This window comes from Drosophila miranda, assembly GCF_003369915.1.
Source record: "Drosophila miranda strain MSH22 chromosome Y unlocalized genomic scaffold, D.miranda_PacBio2.1 Contig_Y1_pilon, whole genome shotgun sequence".
NCBI classification, from domain to species: Eukaryota; Metazoa; Arthropoda; class Insecta; order Diptera; family Drosophilidae; genus Drosophila; species Drosophila miranda.
The window spans coordinates 35,828,950-35,841,411 of record NW_022881603.1 but is presented as its reverse complement, the minus strand read 5'-3'; the positions used below and the strand labels follow the sequence as shown (position 1 = coordinate 35,841,411).

Sequence of the window (12,462 nt, the reverse complement as noted above, 5' to 3'; positions counted from 1 at the left end):
GCCAGTCATCCCAGGGCTGGGTACTTCCCAAGCCCTCAGGTCGCACAATATACCAACTAATTGGACATCTCAAACAAATTGAAACAACAAAAGTAACCGACAAAAAAAACTGCAAACGGACTCTACTCGACAAACAACATTACAGTAACTTCCTTCACCACAGACGTGGACTAGGTCGAGGTGTCGATGTTTTTACCCCTGACGTACCCACCCTACCTGAGATCTGAATAACAACGTTTTGGATCTCCCTGCCATGTGCAGCAGCCTTACCCTCTCGTTGCTGTGGCTCCTCTTCCCCCCCTATGAAACGCTTAGCAATTCATTTTCTTCGTTATAATTTTCACTTCAATTTCCTACTTTTACACGGTATCATCGCTACACTAAGCCTGCCTATTCATACCTCCCTCATCTTATCACTACGGGCGGTTAATAAATAAATTGTTAGTTTGTTTTAGTATTATAACCCTACATTTGTATTTACCTTGCTGCTAGCTTATAATTATTAGTGCTAATCTACAATTGTATTTACTATTAACGTTGTACGAAATATCGTAAGTATCGATATGAATTATCATCCGATAGTTCTAGTTCTGCGAACTAGAACTATGAGAGAACGAGAGATCGGAGCTGGGGATCAATGAGCACTTTTGGCGGTATCGACAAGACGAGGAGGTTGAAAAGAATTAAGTAAAAATAAAATCATAAAAAGCACGAAACATCCGTGGACCTTTTCCGCCAATAAAATAGATAAATAGAAATAATTAATATAATAAATATAAATAAGTTACATATAGATATAATATGGGCGGACTTAAATTAGGGGATTAACATATACATATAAATGGAGACGTCTAACAAAAATAAATAATGGGAGTAAATAAGTTAATTGATGCTTTTTTTTTGCTCTCCCTAAATGGGCGAGGGACCCGCTCTACGTGGCCAGGATTGTGTCTTCGAGCCCAGCAAAAAGCAAGCCAGGATGGCGGAGCTGTGACCTATTCCCTACGGATTGGCCAACAAAAAAAATAAATTTGGGGTTTCTTTACTTATCCCTTTGGAGCGGACTCACTCTTATGCTTCTTGGGTCTCTTTCCCGTCCCGCTAGTCCTGGTTCCTGGTCTCTCACTGATCTGGATCCCCTGGAATCACAGATTTATTTATCTTTTTTTTTCAGGGTGATGGCCACTACTCCATCCTCATCCCACTCACTTTTTCTTTCAGAACAAAAAAAATCACTAGATCACTATGTCCGGCGCGCATGCTCCTCCGTTGCGAGAATTTCTTTCTCTGAGCCCCCTCTTGGCTTAGCTGCTCTGTTTAATGCTCCCGGGCCGCTGATCCCCATCGCTCTCTCTTCTATCGCCCTTGAACTAGGTTCAAGGCCATGGCCTGATTCGGGCTGCTGGCGGCTCTCTTTTCTTTGGGGTATGGGTGAGTATGGGTATCTTCTCTCATAACGGCTCCGGAGAGCGCGCGGAACTCTCACTCTCCAGGACCAGGTGGCGCCACTCTTCGCTAACCTTTTCCCCTTAAATTTTGGCCTTGCCACTCTGTTCAAACTTCTTTCCTCCTCACCGCTTCTATGGGGTATCACCTATCGATATCTTCGCATGCAACACCTGGCTAAAGGAAAAAACCGACTTCTAAGCAGAAAAATTTGATGGGCACACACTGGCCATATAGTTTCAAATAACATCGATAGCGCCTAATTTTTAATTGTGCCATACAACACAAGGAAAAACTTCCCATCTCTAAGAAAGTATAATGATATTTACAAAGATTCTTATCAGCGCGTACCAAACTAATTGACTTCATTGATGTAGAACTATATCAAGTACTACAACATCTTCAATTCTCTGACTTGGCAATTTCCACCTTTACTCAACCGGGCTTTAAACATAAAAAAAAAATTATGTGGTCTTAAACGGGTGGGAGGGGAGGCCTAATCTATTTGGATGTTCATCAGCGACTTGCCTGAGTTTTGTTTAAGTGCTTGAGGCGATATCAGTAGAACCGCCTGCAGACTTTGCAGCAACGCAACTAAAAATGCCGCCTGGCAGAAGCAGGACTCCCCGTAGATTGCTTTCTTTGAACGAAAAAAGTGAAGTTATCCAGGTTCAGGAGAAGGAGAAGCTGTCCGTTCGGGATCTTGCCAGAAGGTAAGAGTCTGTTAAGACTGTTACATGCATAAACAACATGTCTATAAAAATTGACTTTTTCCAGATTTAATATAGGAAAAACACAAGCAGCTGGAATTTTGAAGAACAAAGGGCAAATCGATACTAAATTGAAATCAGGAGTCAATGGCCATCAGAAGAAGAACTGTCTGAGCCAGCAGGGCTCCCACATTGATGATTTGTGCTTCAGCTGGTTCACCAGGGCCAGAAGCGAGAACATTCGTTTGTCTGGACAGGTGGTGAGGACAAAGGCGCGAGAAATAGCCCAGCATCTGGGATACACTGGCTTCTCGGCCTCAGACGGTTGGCTGCAGAAGTGGCGCAAACGACACAACATAACCTTCCACCCAAAACGCGAAACATTGGACGTGCAGCAGTTTGAGGCCATCCTGGTGAAATGCGAGCCCATAATGGATGATGAGGAGGATACTGTGATTTGTAATGCGCATGCTGGAGTCATTGCCTCCCCATTAGAGGCACCTGAATTTATTCACAATCCGATAACAACCTTTGACGAGGCAATGACGCAGATAGCTCGCTTGAAGGAGTTTGCCAAAGACGATTATGTATCATATCAACAGCTAAGCAGCTTGGAGAACCAGTGGAATTGGAAGAGGAATATTTTTAAAACGGAACACATCCCTTAACCAAAATGAACTGATTATTCTGATACCATTAGTATTCATGCATCTACGATTGCCTATGTTAGCGTACTATTTTGCTTACTTTATTAATTAAACCGAACTGACTCAGTGATTGTGTTACATTTGTAAAAACACGTAAACTTGTTTTAAACAATCTGTCTGTATCCACAACATAGGATCTTCATAAAAGGGGATAAAGAAAAATAGAAGGCACTTCTACATCGAGCGTACGGAAAGATTATGCTAACAGGTTGTTTATTGCTTTCAAATATCCAATTTACAAAAAAAAATTTGTCGAATCGGCGTTCGCTACTCTACCCCTATTTGTAGTCTATAGCTTATATAAAAATAAATGTGTTATATTCTTAGACTATTGTATAGCTCTTTGGCCAAGCAGAGCGCGTTGGTCGTGATTGGGTTGAGACCATCCCTTGGGTAGGAGAGTTGCCATTGCAGTCCCACTCGAGTGCATCGGCTGCCAGTTAAGTGTGGAACGACTGTAATTCGAGGCCACCATTCCCAGATCCGCTTAAAGGAAATCCATTACTAGATTATTATGCATATATTCAAACCAAATCGCTACAATTGTTCCATGTACAAATATTGGCATGTAATATATGTACATACTATATGTGTCGGTAATAGGTCGATTTTGATAATGATATCATGCTTAAGTCTAGCCTTAGGTGGAAAACTTCAAGACATTAAATGTGTGTCTTAAAAACTGCATATGGAAACAGTACTTATAAACTATATAAACTTTGTACAGGGTGTCATTACTTCTCAGGACTACTAATGAGCATGATTCAGATTTCAGAATTATTTTTAAATATTCGCCGCTGCAGCGGATGAATCATCACCCATCTGCATTTCCTTTTCGACCTCCAGCTCCTTGCGGCGCACCAATTGCCCGTTGCGTGTGAATACCTTCATGTCGTGCGGATTGGTATAGCCCACATTGTGGCGAAAGACTTCGGCCAGCTCTGTCTCCGTAAGCTGCACATGATGGACGGACAGGGCATGGACACGAAGGCTAAGTAAAGGAGAGGAAACATTTAGCATGATATGATACGTACTAGTCACTTATTTATATGGTACTTACGCTCCGCGACGTAAATATGTTCGGTCACATTTGGGACACTTGTAGGCTGTCATGCCTCTGTGCACGGTCATGTGGTGCCTCAGGTGCAGGCTGGTCTTCACCTCTTTCTCGCATATGGCGCACACGTGGCGCAACTTCAGATGGGATGCATTCTGATGCCGCACCAAATGATGCTTGAAGGCGAACATCTTGCGACAGCCATCCAGGGAACATCGGAACGACTTCTCGGTGGCATGTTTGGCCAGCAAGTGCCTGTCCAGTTCAGTTTTGTGTACAAACTCCTTTGAACACAACTTGCACGTAAGCTTTCGGGTCAAATGCCGCTTCATGTGGAACTTGAGCAGCACCATTGTGCGATACGTTGTACCGCAGGTGCCACATATGTGCTTATAGCCCAAGCGTGACGATTCGCCATTGGTATGCGTATCCATCTCATGCTTTACCAGCTTTCCCAGCTCATCAAAGCTTTTTTTGCACAGCTTGCACGCGTAGGTGGGGGTGCGAGGGATGCGCGGACGTAGGCCCTTAATGGGCGATGGCTCCATTGCAACAGTCAACAGTTTGTCGCTGCCGTTGATTAGGAGGCTCGGTGCAAAGACATTGGTGCTAATGCTGGTGCTCGGATTGGTGGTGCAGGGGAACTGATCTGTGCTGCTGACGATTTGTTTGTTGCTCGAACTGGGCGTGGTGGGCGTAGGCGTAAGCCTGGATTTTTCTGCTTCCCCCATAAAGTCAAAGTCAAAATCAAATGGAGTTGGTGTGGATGACGAAGACTCTATTGTGGCGGTATGTGGTGATGCTTTTACTTCTGCTGATGCTGTCTCGCCTTTGACTGGAACATAATCTATATCGTTCATGGCTCGTGGCTCTGACGATTCGTCGGGGGGATTCGGAATTCTTTCTGATGTTGGATCTGCTTTTATGGTTGATATTATGGATGATGGTTCTGATGCGGACGCGGTTGAAGTAGTCGTTGGCTCTTCTTTAACTCCGGCTGCTGTTGTCGTTGCGCCATCAGGTTTGACTGCTACCTCTGGTGAGTACAACAACAATCAAAGATCATGTTCGCCATCGAACAACAGCATATTTAGTTTATCAATCGGATTGTGCGTCGACATGTGTTGGGCATAGTTGGAATTGGAATTTGAGTTCATTCGTGCAAGGCTATTGTCGCTCTTACCGCATTCCCCATCGCCATAACCAACAGCCTCCGTTTCCGACGTTGCCGGCCGATCGGTCTCGAGCTGCTGCTCGTCAGCCGTGTTCGCCGGCAATGAGGTGGTTGCATTGCACGTGGTACTTGTGGCTGTGGCTGCCGAGTTCGTGGTTGTTTGGTTGGATTGCATCTCAATTATCGTGTCCACCAAATGGCTACGCTGTAGATGGCGGGTCAGTGTGCTCTTGGCCGCAAATGAGCGAATGCATCGCGGACACTCAAAGGGTAGTTCTGGGAATAGACAAGGAATATATAGCTATCTGGGGACTCCTACTGTTAAGAGCATCTAATGCACTGAGATGATCAGATAGATCTCCCTTCAAATTAAATAAATAAATAAATCAATTTCGTAACGCTACTCACTGCGTATAATAAACCCCTCGTTGGCATGCACGGATACTGTAACGAATAGTGTGCAAAATATAGTTTTAAAATGAAAGGGAGAAGGCAGTCTTTGCCTTTTTCTATGGCTACACTTACCACCATCATTGATGCCGTAATGCGCATTCAGATGCTTTCGCATTTCCTTATCCAATTCGCACTCAAACGGACACTTGGCACACATCAGCATGGGCTCTGCAATTACATTGAGAAATTGTTGATTTGATGAAGTATGAAGAGCCTTATTCTTGGCATACTCCTATCCAGATCCAGTTGCAGTGTCTCGATGTTGGTACGCGCCACCAATACCTTGTCGCCCTTCGCCTGAACCATGTCCCGCGTGGGCATGCGCCTGTGTACGGTTTTGTAGTGCCTGATAAGGAGACGCTTCATGTTGTAGAGATTGGTGCAGAGCTCACAGCGGTAGGGGGCTAGACCTAAAAGGAAATATATGGATATAAGAGGCATATTCATACATACGTATATATAGGGATGGCTATATAAGGGATCTCGAGACTCACCTCGATGCACAAACATGTGATTCTCGAACTTGTATTGGCTCGTAAACTTTTTGTTGCAAAATATGCAGTAGGGTTTTTGCAGATGCTTGGACTGCTCGTCGTCAAAGTCATCCACATCGTCGTCGTCGCTTGTTAGCAGCAGATTTTTATCGGTGGCTGCATCATTGTTGTCATTTTCATCCTCGTTTTCAGCGTCTTCGTCGTCGTCTTCGTCCTCCTCCTCATCGCCAACGGCCTCTTCCTCATCCTCAAAGTCCTCAAACAGATTCTCAGCATCAAAGTCCAAGCTGATATTGTTATTGTCAATCACAATATCGTCCCCATCCACCACTGGCATATCATCGGCGGGTATGGTGCATATGGCGGCCACATCTGTGTTGTCTATAAAATCCTGCATATCCCCGAACATTGAGATGTTCGCCGACGTTGTCGTTGGCAATGCCGGTATGGGCTGAGTCGCTGCCAGACTGCTCGTTGAGATTTCTGGAAAGATTTCATATGTGTTGCCGATGTGCAAGCCGTCCCCGGTGGCCATTGCTTCGGCGGATATTGTACCCGAATCTCCCTCTCCCTGACCCTCCAATTCTTCCCCAGTCACAGTCACAGTGCCAGTCCCTGCCGCTGGCGCCTTAAAGAACAGCGGTGTGGCATCTACCACCACATTGATATCACCCGACTGCGTTAACGTGGATGTTTGGGATGGAACCGCTGAAAGTTGCTGTTGCTCTTGCTGCTGATCCTGCTGCTCTTGATGCTGTTGCTCCGGCTGCTGTTGCTGCTGATTCAATGGCTGATTTTCAACTGTCGCCGCCGCCAGCACTGGAGACGGATCTGTAAAATATTCAATTAAATAAGGTCCGACAAAGAATAAAGAAATATGTGTATAAAATAACCAGGGAATTCAACTAAAACTGATACCATAAATTGTTAGATTTAAAAAAAAAAAATAGCACATATAAAATATCTTTGTTAGTGTTGGCACGACTAAAAAGAACACAAGTTTACAATCGATCAATGCTTAAGTAAAACGACAAGAAAAAAAGGCAAAATGAAAAAGATCTATGTATCTGTTCTCGTCCTTACCGAAATTCATACCACGGTCCCTCTCGACTTGCATCAGTTTATTATTTGGCTCTTATCAGTGAGTGAAAAAGTAGCTTGTTAAGAGTTTTGTTTTGCTCAATTGAATCAATCACATCACCCCCTGCCCTACACGTATATGAATGCCAAAACACTGAATGCAATTATGATTTGAGATCCAATTTACTAATAGATGATGCCTGGGGGTGACTATTTATGTAGTATATATATATGCGATACATGTACAAATTTCATTCTATATTTTTTTTATTATTTACATTCAATTTTCCTTCCTCTCCTTCCTTTCGACAGACTCTTCATTGCTGTCGGTATCTGTGGTTGCCATAAAATAACCGCCAAATGAATTAACCAAACAAATTAACCACAAATCAAACACGGAACTTAAGGGAATGTCAGGACTGAGAGTGCTTCGCGAACCGAAGATTCTTGCACTTTGTCGTTATTAAATTTCGCACACACACGGAAAAAAACTACCTCTTCTTTAATTTAAAAGACGTAAACAAATAAAAATCCTAATGTGCCTTGTAATTTAAACGACATGTGTTTTGTTTTTATAATCGCGAGAATGGTCCTCGGTCCTAATCTCGATTCGGCCATCCTCGTGCCTGGTCATGCACATGATATGTATTTTGGTTTTGGATTCTCAGGCATTCTTGTTTCACTTTCGCAGATGCTTCTAGCTTTGGTTGTCGAAGAACACAATTTGGAGTTGGGACTAAGGACGGTTTGAGGAATCGGCCGATCGTTCGGAGCTATATGCTCAGATATCATTTCAGTTTAAGTTGTTTTTGACTTGTTGTTTTGGTAAATTAATTTTTATAGGAACGGAAAGACGGACATGAATCAATCAAGCCGGCTGTTGTTGCCGATCAACAATATATATACTTTATAGGGTTGGATATGGCTCCCTTCTCAACAATGGTGTATTAAGGAAAATGAATCGAATTGAAATGGGAAGCAACTCATAAGACACCCGAAAACTTATAAATTTCTAAATTGGGAGTGTGATCCCAGACAAAGGATAAGAAAAAACAAAATAATAACTGGGCCAAACTGAAACGGAAAAGTATTATCGAAACTCATCCATTCGCGATTCATTTCATAACGCACCGCAATACCTCAAAAGTCGAATGATAACCGATAGAAGTCGAAGTAAAATTCCCTGGTCATGGTCGTAACCATCTCAAGACTCACATTGAATGCCCAGTGGAATTTCGGTGTGTTGTGGCTGACTGCCGTGCTCCTTGGAGCCCTGGCCACTGGTTCGAGCCGAGTTGATGCCGCCACCGGAGGCGGTCGACTCACTTTGCCAAGTGGAGCGCAGATCTATATCCGAGGGTTGTGTCTTATGCTTTTCAGTTATGTGCACCCTCAGCTGGCTGGATGTCCTCGCTTCGAAAAGGCACGTGTCGCAGGAATAGGTCTCATCGGCGGCCACCTTTCCATTCTGTTCGTCCTTGAGATGCTTCGTCTTGTAGTGCTGGCAGAGATCGCCAGAGCGCAGCGAATAGAAGGGGCACTGATCGCAGTAGAACTTGGGCAAATCTGCATAAGACAAAAGCAGAGTGGGTTAGTCGTGTCTGATCCAGTGGGGGATGTCGGGCGGGGTATGGTATAGGCGGTATACTAACGGCTGTGGCTTATCTGGTGAGATTTCAGACGCCCCATGGTGACAAAAGCTTTGGGACAGACTTTGCATTTGTACTTGAGGGGAGCGGGTCCAATGGGTATTGGTTTTGGCTTGACTGGAAGAGCGAAACAAACAGAAACGGTGAGGGGGATTCTCATTGGTGATTGGAACGCTTTTGATTACCTTTTATCTGCGGCACCATATCCTCCACAATCAGCTCACTGACATCTATGTCCATGGACTCGTTTTCGTTGCCGCCTCCAAGGAGATTTTGCAGGCTTACATTTCCAGTGGCGTTGCGATGTGGCCTGCTATCATCTATGTATTCAATGACCACGCCTGCAAGACAAGAGAGAATGAGTCCTCTCTGAGCCATACGAATTGAGGGAACCATTTCACGCACCGCCTCCGTTGATCTGCAAGGTACCATCGGGCATCACGACATACTCGGTGCCAATGCTTATATTGTTTCCCTCTATTTGTGTCATGTTGGAGGTCAAAGTGTCGACACCGACAACGAGCTCCGACATGCTGGCCGCCAATTGCTGTTCTATGTCACGCAGTTGCTCTTCATCGATGGACGGTTGGATGTAATCCCCGGGCGCGAGAACCGTGGGAATCAACAGCTCCATGTCCTCCAGGGTGCACACTTTAACCTCGTCTTTGGCAGCCGTAGCGGATGCGGATGAAGTGGATGGAGCGGCATTGTAGAATGATTTTGGTTTTACTTGTTCGTCCGCGTGGTTGGCCGACATGCCATGGGTCGCTCTGTAGTGCTCCTGCAGGAGACGCTGCTTCAGGGTTACGAAGCTACAGACTTTGCAGCTGTAGGAGCTCCCATCTGAAGTGATGAGAACAATTGGGTTAATTTATATGAAATATTCATGGTTTGAAGATTACTCCCGTACCGACGTGCTGACGTATGTGCTTCTTTAGCTCCATCCGATTGTAGACGACAAAGCCGCAGAGTTTGCACTCGTGCCGAAATGCCTTATGTGGCTTCGCCTTGTCCTCACCCGCCTGCCGCAGCGACACCTAAAAGCAGTAAATAAACAGATAAAACACGCGTCACCCCAACCAAACACCACCAACCCACCTCTGGCTGTTTGATGGAGCCATTGAAACGCTGGGCCAGCGTAGGACGCGGCTTGCCCGGACACAGTTTGCGGCAGAGTATTTCGTGTGCGCGCAGTGCATTTTGCAAGAAATAGTAGGCTATTTGCAAGCTCTTGCTGCATTCAACGCATATGTATTGCGGAAGCTCCGGCAAATTTTCCGTGCGTATGCAGAACAGCAAACAACGAATTAGGGGTATTTTATCGGATTCACTTGGATCCAGATTGCGCGCTACCGCCAGCGTGTCCAGCTTGAGGAACTCCGCATCGGATTTCAGACAGCAGCGACATGTAAACTTGTAGTTTATTTGGGATGATCCTGAGCCCGTTTTCAACCTATTGTTAGATGCCATATTTCACAAACGGTTTCGCGCGGACATTTAATTACGCGAACGTGGATTGTATCTTAGCACATTGACTGCGAATTGGCAAGAAAGAAGAATTTTAGTTTTCCGACAGATATTTGATTGTTTTTCTCCGATTTTGCATCAAAGCCTCATTTTAGACGCAAATAAAAATCATTCACAGCGTCACGTCATCGGTTTGTACAGGGTTGCAATCAGCATTCTTTTGCATGTGAATGGCAAATCAGTATCGATAACCGCTATCAAGTTTGCATTCAAAAATTTCAAGTGTCACGTTCATTTTCTGTCTTGTTTCGTGGGTTATTTTTGGCATGAAAATAGCATTTAATACAGGATAAAAAGTCGGACAGCATCGTGGAAAACCTTAAGTTTCAGCTGCATTGAATTATTCTGTCTTTACAGTTGTTAAAAGTGCGCAATAAGTTTATACCGTTGATAGCGGTGAGTACAACAATAACTTTATTAGTCGCGCCCCCCTAGAATGCAGCTTTTCAAATAAGCTTGTGTTTATCAAGTAAAAGTTTACTTTCAATAAGTTTAATGAACCAAAAATTACTCAATCTCTGAGCCAGCCGGGTCATCAGCATCTGTCTCAGACAGTCCCTTCTGCTGCACATTTACGTGAACTCGTTCGTGCAATCTCAATACCTCAACGGTTTGAAATCTCCTCCAGCACACGCGGCAAGCGTAGTTTCGAGAATTTTCGCGTTTGTGAACTCTCTTTATATGATTTTTGAGGGTACAGTTCTCTCGAAAGTGCTTCTGACAGTGGAGACAGGCCAGTTGTGGCTGTGAATGGGTTCGCCGATGAACTGCGAGGGCAGTGGTGCTCTTGTACGATTGACCGCACATTTCAAATGTGTAGTTCCGCTGGCCGGAGTGCACGTTCAGGTGCTGTTGTTAATCCCATTTTGAGCCAGCATTATACGAGCACAGCTTGCACTGCCACTCCACACGCTTAAAGTGGTAGCGGGCCCGATGCTCCATCAGTTTGGGGGCGCATGGGAACCCTTTTTTGCACTCACTACAGACGTTGGGATTCTGGCCGCAGTGTACTCTGTACTTGTGGACCTCTAGTTGGTATTCGTTGAGGAAGCTCCGCTTGCATTCATCGCAAACATTTACTTCTACGTGGGCTGTGGGCATAAACTGAATTAGTCTGTCGTAGTAGGCGGGATAGCGGCAGTGCCAGCTCTTGGAACGCACTTTACTGGCATACTGGCGCTCGAACCAGGCCTTAAGAGATCGAGAGCTCGTGCAAACTACCTGCGGCAACAGCGAGAAACAGAAGCGCTTAGCCATAGCATCCGAAACCCGTTGAGCACTCTCCAGGCGCTCCTTTCTGAACAGCCCGTTGAAATGGAGCATTATCTCCGGACTCGTACGGAGCAAGTTGTAGAAGGGCTTCTGCGGCGTGTTCAGGACGTAGTTCTGCAAGAATTTAAATATATTTTTAAATCAAAAGTTAGCCTGTCTGGCTTGTCTACTTACATCTTTGCTGTTTTCATTTTCCTCTTCTGCCTCTGATTCGCGGCTCAAATCATTGTCGTCCGAGGTATCGTCATCCAGAAACTCAACGTTCGTAAAGACCTCTCTCTGCTCCTCTTCGTTGCCTACACCCTGAGATTCCGATGTGCTATTATCTTCAGCATCTGACAACTCTAGTTCTATTTCATCATGTATTTCACTCTCATCGCAGTCCAGCTTGCTGGCATCCTTGTGCCGGCATCTTAAATGATTCAAAAACACATCCCACCCGGCCCTGATGAATGCGTCGGCACTGCAAAGGCAGCACTTTATCACAATTGTGGATGTGGCGTCCTGCTTCAAATACACCCGAGCGCTCTCCACATAGCTACTCGTGTTTGTGTAAAGCGGAGAATTCATTGTTTTGGCATTTTAACATGGGGATTTTGCGTAAACAAAGATATTGCCAAAACAATAGAGGTGGAAGAACATCGATGTTACCATCGATGCATCGATGTTTTTGTCCCTTCTTGTATTGGAAGGTAGTATCACTAACCATACAGTATATACATAGATGTGCCAGTTCATACAACGAAAGCGTCACACACTGGCTAGCGCGTTCAGTACCCCAGAGTGACGTCATCATGAGAGAGAGAGCGCAGAGAGAACATCTTTGCATGTGTTAGTACACACGCAATATGTTTCGACAAAAATATGTGATTGTATGCTTTTCAGATTTTTTT

The 12,462-nt window shown here is 44.8% G+C and overlaps 3 protein-coding genes across 4 annotated transcripts; 1 reads left to right on the top strand and 2 right to left on the bottom strand.

Annotated features, from left to right (window-relative positions):
• Window positions 1-1,777: 1,777 nt before the first annotated feature.
• LOC117189624 (tigger transposable element-derived protein 6-like) lies at window positions 1,778-3,189 on the top strand. The gene is made up of 2 exons (XM_033394743.1): window positions 1,778-2,159; window positions 2,224-3,189. The coding sequence occupies exons 1-2, from the start codon at window positions 2,047-2,049 to the stop codon at window positions 2,822-2,824; spliced, it is 714 nt and encodes a 237-aa protein (XP_033250634.1). The 5' UTR covers window positions 1,778-2,046; the 3' UTR covers window positions 2,825-3,189.
• On the bottom strand, window positions 3,060-10,413 carry LOC108158626. 2 transcript variants are annotated; one of them, XM_017291102.2, is made up of 13 exons: window positions 9,869-10,413; window positions 9,681-9,807; window positions 9,176-9,613; window positions 8,956-9,111; window positions 8,774-8,887; window positions 8,337-8,687; window positions 6,042-6,872; window positions 5,778-5,957; window positions 5,620-5,715; window positions 5,503-5,538; window positions 5,104-5,370; window positions 3,924-4,956; window positions 3,060-3,854 (listed from the first exon to the last, which is right to left on the bottom strand). In XM_017291102.2, exons 1-13 carry the CDS (start codon window positions 10,238-10,240, stop codon window positions 3,647-3,649), a joined length of 4,209 nt encoding a protein of 1,402 aa, XP_017146591.2. In that variant the 5' UTR covers window positions 10,241-10,413; the 3' UTR covers window positions 3,060-3,646. The 2 variants fall into 2 exon arrangements, with proteins under 2 accessions (XP_017146591.2, XP_017146592.2); XM_017291103.2 differs by lacking the exon at window positions 8,774-8,887.
• A 349-nt stretch (window positions 10,414-10,762) lies between these two features.
• On the bottom strand, window positions 10,763-12,252 carry LOC117189623 (zinc finger protein 112-like). The gene is made up of 2 exons (XM_033394742.1): window positions 11,744-12,252; window positions 10,763-11,683 (listed from the first exon to the last, which is right to left on the bottom strand). The coding sequence occupies exons 1-2, from the start codon at window positions 12,137-12,139 to the stop codon at window positions 11,153-11,155; spliced, it is 927 nt and encodes a 308-aa protein (XP_033250633.1). The 5' UTR covers window positions 12,140-12,252; the 3' UTR covers window positions 10,763-11,152.
• Window positions 12,253-12,462: the final 210 nt, after the last annotated feature.